This window comes from Cherax quadricarinatus, chromosome 75 (genome assembly GCF_038502225.1).
Source record: "Cherax quadricarinatus isolate ZL_2023a chromosome 75, ASM3850222v1, whole genome shotgun sequence".
Taxonomy (NCBI): Eukaryota; Metazoa; Arthropoda; class Malacostraca; order Decapoda; family Parastacidae; genus Cherax; species Cherax quadricarinatus.
The window spans coordinates 17128242-17148365 of record NC_091366.1 but is presented as its reverse complement, the minus strand read 5'-3'; the positions used below and the strand labels follow the sequence as shown (position 1 = coordinate 17148365).

At 40.4% G+C, this 20124-nt stretch overlaps 1 protein-coding gene across 1 annotated transcript in view; it reads left to right on the top strand.

Annotated features, from left to right (window-relative positions):
• The first annotated feature begins 493 nt into the window (after positions 1-493).
• LOC128691932 (zinc finger protein 853-like) overlaps positions 494-20124 on the top strand; it is a 41211-nt gene continuing 21580 nt past the window's right edge. The window contains exons 1-3 of the mRNA XM_070101098.1: positions 494-615; positions 5847-5973; positions 6377-7058. Coding sequence (XP_069957199.1) covers positions 494-615; positions 5847-5973; positions 6377-6958 — 831 coding nt within the window. The 3' untranslated portion in view covers positions 6959-7058. The remainder of the gene's footprint in view (positions 616-5846; positions 5974-6376; positions 7059-20124) is intronic.

The following is a 20124-nucleotide window of genomic DNA, read 5'->3' as shown; positions in this document are numbered from 1 at the left end:
TACATGTCCTTCTCTGTCCCGCATAGTATACATATACCTGCATTCGGAACTCTTCCAATAAAACATACGAAGGTATTGATTGCCGTAACGTCATCTTCAGATTGAAGGATCCCTCGGGCAGTCCCACATAAGGCCCATCCTTCCACACTCCCAATTCCGCCGCATGAATCTTGCCATAATGACGGAATACCGCTACCACATCATACTCTGTAGCTTCAAAGGGCACATTCCTGACTTTTACATATGTCACATAGCTGGATACATCATGCAGACATACCTCCACTGCTGTATTCACGGCCATCCTCTTCTCATGGTACGTGTCAACTATGCTTGTGTAAAATCCAGCATTTATGAATTTGATGAAAATCCTCGTAACTCCGTTAACAGCCATCCCATACACATCACGAATAATCGTTGGGAGTAGCACCTGCATTGTAGAACTGCTTAGGGTACCACGTACCAGTTCCACACAGACAGTATTTACACGTTGACCATGTCTATCCGCCATTTTGATTGGTCAAAACAGGAAAACTGCGCAGAAAATCAACTGAATCGGGAGCGTCTGCGCAGCACGTCCACAGGGCCCGGAAGCGATGAGGACAATGTCTGGGTTGTGTAATTGATGGGTTTCTAGATGGGTGGCAATCTTGCTTCTTAGAACCCTTCCAAGATTTTTATGATATGGGATGTTAGTGCTATCGGTCTGTAGTTCTTTGCTATTGCTTTACTGCCCCTACCAGGACAGCACCTCCAGTCATACAGTTACTGTCAGCATCAATTCAATTCAGTTCATTTCAAGTTTCTCTATAAGGGTTACAATGTGGGGTTTACAGGTTTTGGGTATTTTGTGGTTTACATGTTATAAAATACTAATTACAGAGGGGCCACTAGGACACCTAGTATGGCTAGGGATTTCGAGCAGACTTAGATTAATTCTTAACATTAAATCCTTACAGATGATGGTATTAAGGCTAAGTGACTACATCATAATTTGTGAGTTTAGCAATGTGAATGTTTTTGTTTTGGCACAATACAAGGTGTCTATATTGGAGTATCATAGGCAAACTTATGACTAGTTAGAATTTATTATTTTAAGATTAGATTAGTATTTCTGGGTTTATAGTCAGTGGGTGAGTGAGTGTAATTGTGAACCACCAGGTGGTTATCATGTAGTTAGTTGTCGGGGTGGATCAGGGAGATATGATGTTTTTTAACTGTAGTTTTGAAAGTGATGAATGTGTCTGCAGTTCTAGAGTTTTCAGGTAGGGTGTTCCAGATTTTAGGTCCTTTGAAATACATTGAATTTTTGTAAAGGTTTAGTCGAACACGGGGAATGTCATAGAGATGTTTGTGTCTGGTGTTATGCCTGTGGATCCTGTCACAACTATCAAGAAAGCGTTTTAGGTCAAGGTTAATATTGGAATTTAAGGTCCTGTAGGTATAGATTGCACAGTAGTAAGTGTGGATGTTTTGAACAGGGAGTAAGTTTAGATCTATGAAGAATAGGGGGGGGTGTTGCCAGGGATGGGATTTAGTGATTATTCTTACTGCAGCTTTTTGTTGGGTTATTATTGGATTTAGGTGTGTTGCTGCAGTTGAACCCCAAGCACAGATAGCACCAAGGGCAATAGCACCATCCAGCCCAGACTTTTTATTTTCCCATCTGTTATAGAATGCTTCCAGGTTTTCTATGAAGGCTGCTTGGAAGTTACCCTCTTTTAATACCAATGTGATTTTAGTCCACAGATTGATCTCATTTGGGCATACCAAAAAACACTTCCCTGATTTAATACCTCTTGTAGATAATTCTTGGATATCTGCACAAGGGGGGTGAGCCCAATTTCCACAAAGGTGGCATGCAATCCATGCAATCCATGCAGACTACACAGGATTTCATAATTATAATAATAATAATATCTTTATTTACTACAAGTACATGTACATGGTATACAATCCTAGCTGACATCAGTGACATACTACTATATAGAAATCCCCTTGTTATGCTCAGCATTTCGGGCAAACTAGGTCAGTGTCCCAGGATGCGACCCACACCAGTCGACTAACACCCAGGTACCCATTTTACTGATGGGGAACATAGACAACAGGTGGAAAGAAACACGCCCAATGTTTCTACTCTGGCTGATTTACTGTAATTCTACTAATAACCTCTTGAATATTCTACTAATAACCTCCTTAAAGTGAAGATCTGGCTATTAGTATTTCTGTTTGTATTTGTACATGTATATTTGGACAAGCTTACTGCTCTAGTAGTTACTGCTTTAGTAGTTACTAAAGTGACTTTGTAAATGGTCCAAGTCGGACCGAAACGTCTTCGTAAGCTTCTCTCTTCTATGCGCGGGTTATTTGTGTATCGTTACAGTCACGGTATTGTGCTTTTTTTTTTTTTTGTTATTTAGTAGTTAGGTTGTGTGTTTGATAAGGGCGCCTAAAACTTCGTCTGTTCATAGTCCGGTTTATAGTCCTTATTGTCCAACGAATCCGATTGAAACCGGTCATGGGTTCGGAATCAGTCGGATCTGATTTGTGGATCACTTATTTAAACATATCCGGTCGGTGATTTGGGACTAACACTTGAAGGAACCATTGGGAAATTATTTAACCGAGTAATATGTGATTAGATTGATACAAAAGTATAACTTCCTTGCTGGAGAACCGGTGATTGCTGACAGCTCCTACTATGACGAACGGTCGAGGCCTCAACCCTTATTGTTGTGATTATGTTGTGATCTGAGTATATTGCTTTTGATATGGTGACATTTCGTATCATATCATCATTGTTAGTGAAGATGAGGTCTAGTGTATTCTCCAATCTAGTAGGCTCTATTATTTGCTGGTTTAAGTTGAATTTTGTGCAGAGATTTAAAAGCTCGTGTGTGTGTGTGTGTGAGTTCTCGTCAGAGCTGCCTCCTGGTGTTATCACTGCAACAACATTATTTGCTATATTCCTCCATTTTATGTGCCTTAAGTTGAAATCCCCCAGGAGCAAAATGTTGGGAGGAGGAGCTGGAAGATTTTCCAGACGCTGTTCCTGGAATTGTTGGGACGTTGCATCCGGAGGCTTGTAAACTACCACAATGACTAAATTTTAGTTCTCGATCTTTACTGCTACTGTGGATGTTTTGTATATTTAGCAAGTTAAGACTCTTGAAAAGAGGTGGAGTGTGTTGTCTAATGCAGGAGTTAGTAATCAGTCGCACTGCAGCTTTTTGTTGGGTTATTAAAGGCTTAAGGTGATTTGCTGTGGTTGAGCCCCCATGCACAAATACCATAGGTGAGGTAAGAGGAAATGAGAGAGTGGTACAAAACTAGAACTGACTGGGGTACATAGTACCGTATCTTTGAAAGGATACCTACTGTTTTGGAGACTTTCTTGGAAATTTGCTGTGTGTGTGCCTGAAATTTGAGACTGTTTATATTTACATAGGTACTCCTGTTCTCTGTTCTTTTATGATTTAGCCTTGTGCAGTATATCTGCTTCTGTTTTAACTCTTAAGGTTTAAAGGATAAGATATTACAAAGATCCCTATGGAAATGAGTCACATTGATATTTAGGTTTATCCTGGGTAATTTACACATGTTGCTCTGTATGATAATTTGTGTAACTGTATTTATGTGTAGTTTAACATCTTTATTATGTACACCATACCCATGGTGTGGGTGGAAGTCACACCATACCCATGGTGTGGGTGGAAGTCAAAAATATTGCAGAGGTACATAATAAGCACAGAGACTGGACAGAAAAGTTTTGATAACTGAACCACTCACAGTGGTAATGAACTATTTACATGTTTATATCTGGTCACAGTCTTAGTGCTTTATGTATGCAGACATGATTTTTAGATTTTGCCACCGAAGTGGCTAGTTTATTGTGCACCCCATATCCATCCTGTGGACGGTAGCGCGAGAGCATATGGATACACAAAAGGCCTAGGAACTAGGCCCCAAAGGGTTAACAGGAATACATATGGATTTGTATCTACATATCTATAGTTCACTTATCTGTTACAAGAAAATTTAGGAAATTTGCTTAGTATATCTGGTATCTTATTTTCATTAATAAGATATCTTGACATGTCACATAGGTTATTATACTGTCTGTCTCTGTATTCCTCAATAAGTGGACAATTAAGCACATAGTGTTCAAGAGAGTGACCATATGCCTGATCACATAATTTACATTTAGTTTGATCATCATCTGTGTATCTCCCAAACTGCCAGAAGTACTTGTAACCAAGCCTAAGCCTGGCCACTACAACATCAGTCAGTCTGTTCACATTGCACGTTGCTCCATAAACATACTTATCTACGTTCATGTTATCATAGTGGGTTATAGATCTACTCAGGCTTGTAACTGCATTCCTATAACAATCATTTTCATTATTTACTTCTCTCCTAATATTATTCCTAATGCTAGACACAGTTATACCAAAGTTATATTCTACATTCTCCTTGTGTGTACTCTTCTTGGCTAACATATCAACTTTATCATGAAGGAGTAATCCAATGTGTGATGGGATCCATAGCAATTGTACATTAATTCCTTTGTCCCTAATTTTTGAGTATCTATACCTGGCTTCCCCAATGAACATGTTGGAGTCATTATATGAGTCAAGAGCCTTCAATGATGACATAGAATCAGTAATGATGATAGAGTCAAGCTCAGTGTCATAGGTTAGCTTTAGCGCCATTAGGATTGCAAACAATTCAGTTTGCAGTGTAGACGCCCAGTTGTTAATTCTTATGCCTAACTCAACAAATTTATTATCGTTCTTAACTAGGGAGGTGGCAACAAGAGCAGATGCAGCCCTGCCAGAAGACTCCTGTTTAGATCCATCAGTGTATATAACTTGTGATAACTTATTACTACCAGCTAGGTGAGAAATTTCTTCTTGAGCAGTTAAGATAAGATTTCGTTCGGATTTTTAACCCCGGAGGGTTAGCCACCCAGGATAACCCAAGAAAGTCAGTGCGTCATCGAGGACTGTTTAACTTATTTCCATTGGGGTCCTTAATCTTGTCCCCCAGGATGCGACCCACACCAGTCGACTAACACCCAGGTACCTATTTGCTGCTAGGTGAACAGGACAACAGGTGTAAGGAAACGTGTCGAAATGTTTCCACCCGCCGGGAATCGAACCCGGGCCCTCCGTGTGTGAAGCGGGAGCTTTAGCTACCGGGCCACCTACTCTAACAAGAGATTTAAGGAAGGGATTACTAGCAATGAGCTTCTTGGGAGGGACTTGTAGGTATGTGATATTAAATGAACACATCTTCCATGGAGGGGTGAAATGCTCTTGTTGCCTTCAGTGATACAGTTCATGCAGGTTATAAAACTTAATGCAATTGCACGTTTTCACAATCCATTTAGATTTGTGTGTATTTACCTCTAGACACTTGGTAAGATTCACTATGATAGTGTCTGGTTCGTTTCTCAACATTCTAATACCGAGTACAGTGTTAATTTCAACAATCCTATCACTGATACTAGAAATACCAAGCTCCTTCCTCATGTTAAGAACTTTTGTAGATCTGGGACAGCCAAGAATAATCCTGAGAGCTTCATTTTGCATTAACTCCAAGGGTCGGAGAGAACTTTCTCATGAATTAGGTCATATACACATAAAAAAGTGTTAATGCTTTATTTACAGTGAACAGTCTGGGTATTTTTGCAAAATGATTTGTAGTATAACACTGTGGATAAAATACCTTGACATTTCTTGAATATTTCTGAGTGAATTGTCTCTGAATTCAGTAATTTTATCGCACTACAGTACATAATAACACAAAGTTTACATTAATTAATAAGTATTTATATTTAAATAAAGAGAGGAGAGGCAGTGGTGGATCCTGGGTGAGCCGTCACCAGCCCTTATAAACCCAAGTAGAAGGAGAGGTGAGACGTCTCGCTCATCTCACCATCATCAGCGACACATTTCCCCCACTATCATCCTGGTAAGCTTGTATTAGTGATATAGAGCTTAACTAAGCCGCCATACATCAGCTTACCTCGCAGCTGTAAACAACCTAAGTCAGAGAAGCTGGTGTTGCTGACAGTGTTGGCGGGAGTCAGCGCCGGTGCTGACGCTATCACACAACTAGCAACATTTCGCTCCAGCTTCTCTCCATCACACCCCTCAGGGAAGGTTCCTTGATGTTAGTGAGGGGCTCTTGATTTAGGGAACTGGATCTGTGCTCCAGTTCCCTGAATTAAGCCTGAATGCCTTCCACAACCCCCTCCCCTCAGACGCTGTATTATCTTACGGGTTTAGCGCTTCCCTCTTGATTATAATAATAATAATAATAATCTTTCTTTTGCAGTTCCTTCCCAGTATTAACACACCATTACCTTCCCCAGGGACTGACACACAACTGCTCCACCTCCAACTTTTACTGCCACCTCAAACAACAACAGTTGCAACAACAACAACAGTTGCAACAACAACAGTTACAACAGTTGCAACAACAACAACAGTTGCAACCACAACAACAACAGTTACAACAGTTGCAACAACAACAGTTGCAACAACAACAGTTGCAACCACAACAACAACAGTTACAACAGTTGCAACAACAACAGTTGCAACAACAACAGTTGCAACCACAACAACAGTTGCAACAACAACAACAACAGTTGCAACAACAACAGTTGCAACCACAACAACAACAGTTGCAACAACAACAGTTGCAACAACAACAACAACAGTTGCAACAACAACAGTTGCAACCACAACAACAACAGTTGCAACAACAGTTGCAACAACAACAACAGTTGCAACAACAACAGTTGCAACAACAACAGTTGCAACAACAACAGTTACAACAACAACAGTTGCAACAACAGTTGCAACAACAACAACAACAGTTGCAACAACAACAACAGTTACAACAACAACAACAACAACAACAGTTACAACAACAACAACAGTTGCAACATTGATGCAGCATTTGCAACCTGCATCATCAACAGTAACTTCTAGGTAAACTAAGTCTATCCTCAACAAGAAGAGGAAAAGCAGAAGGATCTACTAACACCTCAGGTACAATGTGACATTTTTTTTTTCTGGCCGGGGGGGGGGGGGGTGGCGGGGGGATTCTGTTATAACAAAGTAATTTTTTTCTCTTCCTGAGTAAGTTTATTTATGTAGAGTTATTATACATAATTTAACACGTGTGTAAATTACCCACCAAGATAACCCAAAAAACTGTCAAGAGTTATTTATTTCCACTGGGTTAGTAACCCAGGTTATCCTGGGTTACTAACCCAGGTTATCCTGGGTTACTAACCCAGGTTATCCTGGTTTAGTAACCCAGGTTATCCTTGGTTAATAACCCAGGTTATCCTGGGTAAGTAACCCAGGTTTTCCTGGGTAAGTAACCCAGGTTTTCCTGGGTAAGTAACCCAGGTTTTCCTGGGTGAGTAACCCAGGTTATCCTGGGTTAGTAACCCAGGTTATCCTGGGATAGTAACCCTTAATGTTAATCACTTCTGCTTGCTTCCAACTAAAGCTTACCAGGACTGTTGGCAGGCCCATATCCAGAACACTTGGATAACTGAGAGTGGAGTAACTTAAAAAGGCACAGTACTGTGTCTGGAACAATACACAAATAACCGCACATCGAAGAGAGGAGCTTACGACGACGTTTCAGTCCAACTTGGACTCGGTGCAAGTCTGACTGAAATGTCCTCATAAGCTCCTCTCGTCTACGTGCGGGTTATTTGAGTATGGAGTATCAGAATTCCTTCAAACCGAGTAAAATTCAATTAAATAAATAATTATTTCCGCACGATAATGTGCTTCTTACAAGATTAGATATTTATTAGTACCCATGAAAAGCTATGGTTGTGTAGAGCATTTTTGGAAAACAAAATCCCAAAATGGTAGAATTTAATAAATGTTGTACATCTGTGTATACAAAGACATTAAAAAGAGAGAGACAATAAAAATAATTCCATTGAATATAACTAGCATGCAAATGTGAAAGAAGATTAAAGGTGAAGCTCAGTATAGAACAAAAAGAAAAATGAAGTTTTTCTCCAGTTAAATAAATAACTATTTTTAGATACAGTTTTTAACAATAAGAACCATTTAACACAATAACTTAAAAACCAAACAAAATGAAGGAAAATTCTTAGGTCTGTTCCCTGAAATTCAACATCAACTTCCAACACATTACAAAAAAAATGTCAGTCAGGCGTCTATATAGCGCCAGTCTCCTTACCTGTGCTTTACAAAAAAAATGTTCTAAACAGTTGGCATATTCTCTACTGTATACCTCAAATGGCGCTACTCACATTATGCTACTCCCTAATCTAGCCCTGCCTTTCTTATGCTATTTGTGCCTGGCAGCAACAGCCTGGTTGATCAGGCTCTGATCCACCAGGAGGCCTGGTCACAGACCGGGCCGCGGGGGCGTTGACCCCCAGAACTCTCTCCAGGTAAACTCCAGGTAAACAGCAAATCGCCTTGAGTCATTAACCCTTTGAGGGTTTCGGCCGTACTAGTACGGCTTACGACCCAGGGTTTTTGACGTACTAGTACGCCTAAATTCTAGCGCCCTCAAATCTAGTGAGAGAAAGCTGGTAGGCCTACATATGAAAGAATGCGTCTATGTGGTGAGTGTGCACAGTATAAGAAAAATCCTGCAGCTCACAGTGCATAATGAGAAAAAAAAACTTCGACCATTTTTTTGGAATAAAACAGCGACTTTGCACAGTATTTTCGTATGGTATTTATTGTTGTATTCTAGTTTTCTTGGTCTCATTTTATAGAATGGAAGACATATTACAGAAACTGAGATGATTTTGACTGGTTTTACAATGAAAAGTACCTTGAAATTGAGCTCAAAGTAGCAGAAATGTTAAATTTTTACCAAAGTTCAAAAGTAAACAAATCATGCCAAGCGTCCACTACACATCAACTGGTGAGTCTAATATTCTTTCGCAAGTGCACCAATATTATTTATACCATTTTTTACACAAATGCAGTAGTCTGCATAACAGTAAATCTATTTTTTGTGAGAATAAAAATTCAAAGTGGAAAGCAAAAGCATGTAAGAGGGGCCTTGAGACATGACTAATGAACAGAGGAAATGTCATTTTAGTGCCAGGAATGTCTTTCTTGTTTATTCTGGACCCTATTCGGAAATTGGCATCTTTTGAAATTTGTGTGAAATTGGCAAAATTGCTAAATTCTGACCACTGTACTGGATAGTTGAAATTGGTAAATGGGTGCTTTCTTGCACTCATTCAATAGAAAAAATGGAGTTCTAGCGAAATATTCATGTTTTTTTGTCGACTAGTACAGTGGAATTGGCCGAAAATGGGGCACAAATTGGGCAAAATTGCCGATGCGTAAACATCGCCGAGACCGCTAACTTCGCAAGAGCATAATTCCGTAAGTTTTCCATCAAATTTCTTACTTTTGGTGTCATTATGATCGGGAAAAGATTCTCTATCTTTCAATAAGAAAAAATATTTTTTTTTTTTTTTGAAATTTGGCCGACCCTGAGAACACGTTTCGGAGAGGGCCTGTTGACCCTCAAAGGGTTAATAATGCAGCAAGAAGGTGTGCAAGTGATAACTCTTTCTACTACCAGACAACACACTCCCCAACTTTTCCAAAGCCTAAACCTACTAATATGCATAACATTCACTCATATTACTGTTCTTACTACATATACAGGACAATAAACTTTAATATCAATCCTGACCTGAAGCAAAACTCATGGTTATAATACAAGACACAGAAATCAATGATATTTCCCTTGTCTGGCTTAACCTTTGTAAAAACTTGATGTGTATAAAAGGACCCAAAATCTAGAACTCCCTTCCTGATAACTCCAGAGCCTTTCTCTATGCCAGCAGCTTCAAAGCTCCTTTAAAAAAGCACTCCTTTCCCTCGTGTGATCTTAGTAACAATTAATAATGCTGAACATTTCTTTCAACTTCAAATATGTCTAAAACATTATGCAGCCTCTCCTCACTTAGCGACATACATGTACTCATTTACTGATGACTCACTTATGATGGGCTCTGACCAGTATGCATACCTAAATAAGGTATATTAGAGCTGATTTCCTCTATTCTGTTTATTACAATATATATTACACTGCTGTATAAAAATTTAAAAATACATCATAAATGTTATAAATGGTGCAAAGGTGACATTAAAACAGTATAAAAAATGGTTGACACAAGCCCATTACCATTATAGTATGCTTCTCACTTATCGACAAATTCGTTTACAGATGAGGTCTTAGGAACGGAACGCCGTCGTTAACCCTTTCAGGGTCCACACCCCCGATCTGAAACTTGTCCAACTGGGTCCAAGAATTTTCAAAAAAAAATTTTTTTTATTTTTATTTATGTAATGGAAGTGAATCTTTTTTTGTAGGTAATAAAACAAAAAGTATGAAATTTGATGGAAAATTGATGAAATTACGCATCGGCGATTTTGCTCGCTCTGACTCTAATTTTAGGCCAATTACATTATTCCAGTTGACCAAATTCTTAGCTATTTCACCAGTATTACTTCTATTTTATATATTGAGCACAAGAAGTTTCCCAATCAACTATATCAACTACCCAGTAAAGTGATCGGAAATTGGTAATTTGGCCAATTTCACACAGAGTTCAAAATATTTCAATTTCAAAATAGGGTCCAGAATAAACAATGCAGACATTCCTGGCACTAAACTAACATTTCCTCTGTTTATTAGTTATGTTTTCAGGCTTTACAAATAAATTCCATTTTGATTTTTTATTCACATAATGAATTTGTATTCACACACACAAAAAAAAATAGAAGATTTACTGTTACTCAATACAGTGGAACCTCTACTTGTGAGTTTACTCCGTTCCATGACCTTGCTCACAACTGGATTTGCTTGTTTGCAGAATCAGTTCTCCTCATTTAAATTAATTGAAATGCAATTAATCCGTTCGAGTGGAATTCTGTACTTAAATAATTTCGCTAATATCAAGCTTATTTATCTATCTCGCTTCATCTAATATGACATAATAAACAATATAAATAACATAGAAACCTGATATATACTCTAAAATGAATAAAATGTCATTCATGTAGTGGTATGGGCGGTGTCGGCGGTGGATGAGAGTTTGTCTGGAGACTGGGCAAAATACTTAATGAATAATTTCGCTGATATCATTTATACTGCTTATTTATCTATCACAATTCATTTAGTATGACATAAACAATATGAATAACATAGAAACATGATATATACTCTAGAATGAATAAAATGTCATTCATGTAGTGGTATGGGCGGTGTCGGCGGTGGATGAGAGTTTGTCTGGAGACTGGGCAAAATACTTAATGAATAATTTCGCTGATATCATTTATACTGCTTATTTATCTATCACAATTCATTTAGTATGACATAAACAATATGAATAACATAGAAACATGATATATACTCTAGAATGAATAAAATATGTCATTCATGTAGTGGTATGGGCGGTGTCGGCGGTGCACGAGAGTTTGTCTGGACACCGGGCAAAATTCTTCATGAATAATTTCGCTAATATCATCTATACGGCTTATTTATATATCACAGTTCATCTAATATGACATAACAGAGAATATAAATAACATAGAAACACGATATATACTCTAGAATGAATAAAATATGTCATTATGCAACAGGTGGAGGCAGCCACAACCGCTCCCTCTTTGTTGTGGTAAACACTGCCATCTAGTGACGACCTTTTGAAGCCATCTATAATAAAAAAAGGCACAATACCGTGACTGGAACGATACACAAATAACCCGCACATAAAAGAGAGAAGCTTACGACAATGTTTCGGTCCGACTTGGACCATTTACAAATTCACGCGAAGCGTCGTCGTAAGCTTCTCTCTTTTATGTGTGGGTTATTTGTGTAAGCCGTCTATTATTATAATTATTATATGTAGTACATTATTATTATATATGTATTATTATTATACATATTATATTATTATTATTATTATTATTGTATTATACTATTATTATTATTATATGTATTGTTATTATTCATATTGTTATTATTCATATTATTATTATACATATTATTATTATTATTATTATTATCATTATTATTATTATATAAATTATTTATAATTTTTATTCACACAAAAAATATAAGATTTACTGTTATTCCTTATTGCAATAATTGTATAAATATGTCAACCCATTCACAACTGCATATTGGAATGGACAGTGATGTCATTTGTTTACACTGAAACAGCCAAGCAATGGACCATTTCTCCTAGGTTTCAATTTCAAGGCACTTTTTGTCATGAAAGAAATCAAAATCATTTCTATTTCTGTAATATATCTTCCATTCTATCAAATGAGACCAAAAAAACGAGAATACAACCATAAAAACCATACGAAAATACCACTAAGGGGTGGCTAATTGCTGAGAAGTGAGCTCCATTATTTATGCTTAGATTTCTTTCATTATTATTATTATTATTATTATTATTATTATTATTATCCTTATTATTATATAAATAATTTGTAATTTTTATTCACACAAAAAATATAAGATTTACTGTGACGTCATTTGTTTACACTGAAACAGCCAAGCAATGGACCATTTCTCCTAGGTTGAGCTCTATTTCAAGGTACTTTTCATCGTGAAAGCAATCAAAATTATATCTATTTCTGTAATTTATCTTCCATTCTATCAAATGAGACCAAAAAAAAACGAGAAAACAACCATAAAAACCATTCGAAATTACCACTAAGGGGTGGCTAATTGCTGAGAAGTGAACTCCATTATTTATGCTTAGATTTCTTTCGCTTTTGGTGTACATTAAGAAGCATCTTTCCATCATACATTGCCCAAGTTTCAATAAGATAGTCCAACAAACAAATGAGATATAATTCCCGAGATCAAGAGCAAGAGCCCCTCACCAGTGTCAAGGAACCTGCCTTGAGGTCTGCTCGCTTGTGGAAATTTTGCTCGCTTATGGAAGCAAAAAATCGACCCATCGACTGCTCGTATTTGGAAAAACTCGCACGTGGACACGCTCCCAAGTAGAGGTTCCACTGTATTGTGATACAGTGGACCCGCGCATAACGATTACCTCCGAATGCGACCAATTATGTAAGTGTATTTATGTAAGTGCGTTTGTACGTGTATGTTTGGGGGTCTGAAATGGACTAATCTACTTCACAATATTCCTTATGTTAACAAATTCGGTCAGTACTGGCACCTGAACATACTTCTGGAGTGAAAAAATATCGTTAACCGGGGGTCCACTGTAACTGTATAAATAATATTTGTGTGTCCACCAGTTGATGTATATTGGACGCGTGACGTCATTTGTTTACTCTTGAACATCAGCAAAAATCGAACATTTCCGCTACTTTGAGCTCAATTTCAAGCTATTTTCAATACTAGAGTAAATCAAAATCATCTCTATTTCTATAACATATCTTCCATTCTATCAAATGAGACCAAGAAACCTCAAATACAACCATAAAAAACATAAGAAAATACACTGCAAACTCATTCTTTTAGTCCCAAAACATGGTATCAATATTTTTTCTCTCATGTACTGCATGCTGCAGGATTTGTTTTATATAGTTCATACTTACAACATAGATTCATTCTCTCATATCTAGGCCCAGATTTATGGTTCACAGCTTATCTGAGTGAGCTGAGCTCATGGCGTAGAAATACAGCCTGGACCCTGGCTTCAAAGCCATAGAACTACAGGACGGACCCTCAAAGGGTCAAGTGAGGAGAAGCTGTAATATGCACTAACTCAACATGTATTAGTGATGAATATGTTTTTTTTATTATCAAATGGTAATCTTTTTCTGAATGTATTAAAACAAAAAGTACAAAATTTGATGGAAAATTGACAAAATTACACTAGTGGGCCTCTTCAAGGGGGGCTCCTTGGTGTGGTGAAGAGGCTCTTGGTCTGAGGAGTTAGACCTGTCGGTCTCCTTCCTCAGACCGAACCTAATTACCCCCGAATCCCCCCTTCCCTATCCCATCCTCCCCATCCACCCCTTTTTCCTTTCCTCCTCCTCCTCCCCACCCCTCCCTTTTGCCCTTCCTTTTTGGCCTTTGGGATTTTTTCCCACAGGCGCGCTAGTTCTTAGGTAGAGGAAAGGGTGCCGGGGTCCATCCCATTCCGTTGAGGTTCTTGGTGGTGGCGTAGTTTGCCGTGGAATCTGGATTGCCTGTGGATGTCCCGATCCCTCTCCGGTATCCCGGAGGGTGGCTTTGGGTGTCTTTCAGGCAATGGGTGTATCTCTGGAAGCCACCTTTCGGATTCCGGGGATGGTGGCCAAAGGAGGTACGCTTTGTGGCGGATGTCCGGCTGCCCTCTCTTTTGTCCACCGAGGTAGCTTGGCAGATGTGAGGTTGCTATCTCGGATTCCTGGTTTACTGGCATGATGGGTAGAGTATGGCACGGGTTCCATGCTGCATCTGCACTACATGCGGTGCTGAGGTCCTCTTGGGCACGGAGGGAGATTTCTGGCCCTTTCATTCCTCCTAGGAACCATCCCTCCCCCGGTCCCCCCTTTTTTGTTTCTTTTTTTTATTTTTATTTCTTTTCTTTCTTTTTTTTTTCTTAAAAGCAAAAAGAAAGAAGTAACCTAACCGTGAAGTACCTGATCCATGACCCCACTACCCCCGGGCCCCTTATTGTTACCGCACCCCGTTCTGACCTCGCCTCGTCTTTTGGCCACTCTTCGGACATTCCTAAGGCCCCTGTACCTCTTGCTGGTGCTGTTTCCTCACCCGCTTCAGGTACCGGGGCTTCCACTGACTCCTTCGATTTGTCTGACCTCCGCTCTCCTTTGACTATGCTTCCGGCTTCTCCCTCTACGGTGCGGCGATTTTCGAATCGCCAGCCCGTCCCACGTCGGACCGACTCTGGTCCTACTTCTAAACTTCAACGACAATCTCCTGATGATGAAACTTCGTTACCTTCCCATTCTACTCTGAAAAGACCGACACATCATGCACTCCCTCTCCACACTCTTTTTCGGACCACACAATGGACTAAATTCTTTACATTAAGACCGACTTCTTCTACTGCCTATCTTTCCGACCATAGTATTGGCAAAGCGCTCCTACGCCACGTTGGTAGAGATATTTCCTTTCATGCTCTTAAGAGTGGTATGCGCATCATCACAGTCCAGAATTCTACCCAAGCTCCTGATCTTTCTCTTCTTTCACATATCGATACTATTCCTATCACTATCGAAAAACATCATTCCCTCAATTCTTGTAGTGGTACTGTTATTATGCCCCATACCATAGTCCAACAGAATTTCCAGACATGTGGCACTGACATTCTTGAACAGCTGGAACTCCAAGATCTCCCAATTCTCAAGGTAGACAGTTATGTTCTTCCTGCCCGCGGGCAAAGACGATACCCTTGCAATGTGGCTCGTTTAACTTTTGACAGCCATGAACTCCCATCCTCTGTTTATGTAGCAGGACATCGGTTACAAGTTCGGAAGGTGATCCCTACACCGCAATAGTGTAGGAATTGCTGGCGATTTGGCCACCCAGCAAAATATTGCAGATGTATAGCTGAATGCCCAGTCTGTGGTGCCGATGACCATTCTAATACGTCTTGCAGTCGAACTCCCTCTTGCCTTAATTGTCATGAGGCTCGCCCTTCATACTCTCGCCGTTGCCAGGTCTACTTAACCCTTTGACTGTCGAAAGGCCCAATCCTGAAGTGTCTCCTGTGTCACAAAATATTTGAAAAAAAAAAAATTTTTCTTCTGAAAATGTTAAGACTATTTTTCTGATTGTTTTAGTCCCCAAAAAAATTTTTTCCCATCAGTACTTACCGAGATATAGAGTCCTGAAGTTTGCTGAAATTGATCTGCGAGCGGCAACAGCGGCAACTGCCGCTCACCCGGTAAACTTTGATTTACTTGTATTAGATGGTTTCTTGTATAAGTACAATGGTGTCTTACACTCCTCACACATAAAACGGCGGCGTTTTTGTGGGCGTTTTGTGGTATGTCCACAGACAAAACACCTCTTCTGAGCATTTTTCTTGGCAGTAGTAGCAGGCAGTGGTATGGGGTAGTGATCACCAGGCCTCAGACGAGAGGACATGTGTTGATAATTTCGTGGGTGCTGGTCTATTGCAGGTGTTGTTTCTTGGTACTTGAATATTATTTGTCTGATGACTGACAAACAAAATTCACCATATTTGGGTTTCTTCTTGGTCTTCAACTTATACATATTATAAGCATTCAGCATGGAAATGTCAAGAAGATGGAAAAACAGTTTTATGTACCACTTATAACTCTTGCGAACACAATCAGCAAACCCAATCTGCATGTCACATTTGTCCACTAAGCGCATATTGAGGTTGTAATCCATCACAACTGCAGGTTTTACAATGGGTTCATTGGTCTCGCTATTCTGCTTGCCAGTGTCTACCATTTCGTGTCAGTGAACTGATGTCAGCAGTGTGACATCACGTTTGTCATGCCACCGAAATGCCATAATGTCATTGGCAGCAAACACCTGCACTTCACCTCTACGACTGCCAGCATCGAACCTAGGTATAAGTTTATGATTTCCACGCACTGTGCCACACACACCTGTCATGTTCACTCGCAAGAAATCACTGAGTATAGGGCTTGTGTACCAGTTGTCAGTATATAAAATATGCCCCTTACCAAGATATGGCTCCATCATTATTCTAACCACATCACCAGAGATACCCAGTAACTTTCTGGTATCTTCCAATGTTTTACCGCCAGTGTACACAATTATATCCAAAACCAGACCAGTTTTGCAATCACACAACAAATAACTTTATACCAAAGCGTTTCCTCTTGCTTGGTATATACTTCTTGAATGAGAGTCTTCCTTTGAACAAAATCAAAGACTCATCAATAACAAGCTTCCTGAAGGGATAAAAATACATACAGCACTTTAGTTTCAGGTGCACAAACACACGTCTGATCTTATATAACATGTCGCTTCTGTCAGGCCTGATTTTGTCTGAAAAGTGTAACATACGTAACAGTAACACAAATCTATTCACTGGTATAATGTCACTGAAAGCAGGGGTTGAAATCAGGCGGTCTGTCACCCAGTATGTGTTGACACTGTGCTTATACACATGTGGCATAAGGATTATTGTGGCAAAGAACAGATACATCTCTGCCACAGTTGTGTCCTTCCACTGGTGTAGGCGTGATCTTGGTGACAGAATAGTGTTTGCCATGGTGTACTCATAGTATGTATTGCTTTCCCTGACAATAATGTCCATCAGGGGTTCATCGAAGAATAACTGAAAGCATTCCAGTTCAGTGGGATTGTTCCCAAGTGTACATGATGGCAGTATTCCACTTTGTCCTCCATCAAAGTCATGGGGATTGGGAACAAACTCGTCATCTTGCTGCCAATCCCAGATGCGGTCAGCTGGTGTGTTCTGGATATTGTAATGTGGTTGTGGTTGTGCAGGTTGTGGTTGTGGTTTTTGTGGGAGTGTGGGGTCAGGTGAGGCTGGTTGTAGTTGTGCAGAGTCAGCAGCTTGGGTAGTAGCGTGGCCTGCTGCTGGTGTCACATGACTCATGCCACCATCACTATCACCACCACCGCCTGCTGCCTCACTTGCATCATTGATACCCATCGTAACAATATCGTCATCTTCACTATCAGGACGTGGTGTAGGGCCACGGGATGTGCTCCAAGATGTACTCTTCCTCTTGGAAGAGCATATGGCACACTACCAGACCGCATGCGACGTCGTATATACTGCCGCTTCACTGGGGAATATTCACCCTCACTGTCACAACTAGAACTGCTTTCAATAACCTTGAAATCACTATCACTATCACTTGCACTGCTCACATCTGAGTCTTGTACACGGGCAAATAGTTTCCTCTTTCGTCCTGGTACAGGTGAACATGAACGAGCCGGCCCAGCACCAGAGGTGGAAGGTTGTGGGTCATCTGGGTTTTCATCACTAATTATGTTATCCTGGGCACTTTTTTCGGTCACTCCTGCTTCAAAACCAGGGATTTCACTTTCACTGACACTTTCATCACTGTTTGAGCTATCACTTGGGAACAAAAGACCTCCAATCCGCCGAGGAGTGAGGAACTTTACACAAATAACCCGCACATAAAAGAGAGAAGCTTACGACGACGTTTCGGTCCGACTTGGACCATTGACAAAGTCACACTAACAGAGGTGGAGCAGGACGGCTATATATAGGCAGGAAGAGGTGGTAGTAGTAGTAGTAGTAGTACAAGAATTGTATATAATACCGACAGGATGAAATCAAGACACATGCACAACACCCGGGCATCCCCATCGTAGACGCTTCGCCATCCAGCCAGCCACTGGATGGCGAAACGTCCACAACAAAGACAGCCAGATGCCGCACATGTGTCTTAATTTCAACAGTAGTTGTAGTAGAAGAAGAAGAGGTAGTAGAAGTGGTAGCGGAAGAAGTGGGAAATAAGGAAGACGAGCCAGTCAAATACAAAGGAAGGGGAGCACTGCAAGAGAGCTAGATACCCACAGAGGGAGAGCAAGCGCACAGAGGTGCGTGAAAGGGGAAGTGGTGAAATAAAATAAATGAAGAAGGAACAGAAACACGAGACAGGAGAGAGAAAGACAACCCAGAGGAGAAAAGGAGAGAGGAAAGGGGAAGAGGAAGAAGAAAAAGAAAAAGAAAAAGTGAGGAATCAGGTTAAGTCACGGGTGTTCTGAAGTTTGGAGCATTTTACAATGTAGTGGGAGAGGAAGGCATCTACAGAGACGAAGCCAGGGCTAAGGTTCATACAAGGAAAGTTGTGTATTAGAGAGGATTCAACTAGACGGCGACTTTTATGTGCGGGTTATTTGTGTATTGTTCCAGTCACGGTATTGTGCCTTTTTGTTATTTAGTTATTTATTTAGTGAGGAACTTCTTACCGCAAGGCATGGTGAAAATGGACTACCAAGATGACGTTCCCACAATGCACCGCTGAGTCCCAGATTTTTTTCACAGGGTGCACACCGACCACTGAGACCCATTCTCTCTCGTGTAGGCCTACCAGCCCTCTCCCGCTTCATTTGAAGCCGCTAGAATTTATGCATATAGATACGTCAAACACGGTATCTCCCATGACGTATATATACAACCGCTACAGTCAAGGGGTTAAATGAGCAGGAAATTCGTTGCCTCAAAGAGGCAGAAGGTCTCCCTTATGCTATGGCGGTTTCTCATCTCCGCCTCCAAGGGAGACTGCCCCGTGTTTCTTATTCTCATGTTTCAAAGCGTCCCCCCACTTCTAGGGTCACATCTTCTGCAGCCTCCTCTGTGGTTACCAGTCCCATAGTCACTCCTGTATCTAATTCTTTTGCTTTCCTGGGCTCAGATGTCCATACTTCAACTCCTCAGTCTGTCCTCACTTCTTCGTGTTCTTCCTCACAAACCCCGGTATCGACAAGACCTCATACGACACCTCCTCCCAATCGTCCCTCTACTTTTCAGAGGTCCAAAAAATCTCCTTTAACCCCTCCTTCCCTTCATCCACCTCCATATTTTACCTTCTCGGCATCTGTACCTTGGTCTTCCCCTTTCACTGGCTCTGTTACAAGTGTGGAGGTTCATCCTCCTCCTCGTACTGTGCCTTCCTCCCCTGTCCCCTCCCAAGTTTCTTCCTCTTCTGCCACCTCCCAGGTTTCTGCCTCTTCTGTCCCCTCCCACACTTCTCCAGTTCCCTCCACCCTTTTGCCCCCCCCCTACCTTGGTACAGTCCATTACAACTCCAATCTTTACTCAAACTCCTCCTCCTTCCATCTCCAATATTGTCTTCCATACGACGTCTCTGAACTCCGAAACACTTGAAGCAATCTCTGAATATATTGCAGAGACCAAACCATCAATGGACACTGATCCACCCTCTGTTCCTTCTCTTTCCTCTTCTCCATCTGCACAACTCCTTTCTTCACAATGCACCATTCCTTCGCTACTTGAACGTTTTCATTTGCCACCGCACATGGACTTTTCTAACCCGTCTAGTCCGTAGGTACCCTTACCTGTGGATTTCAGGTATCTTTATCATTGCCAGTCATGGCCTATTTACAGTGGAA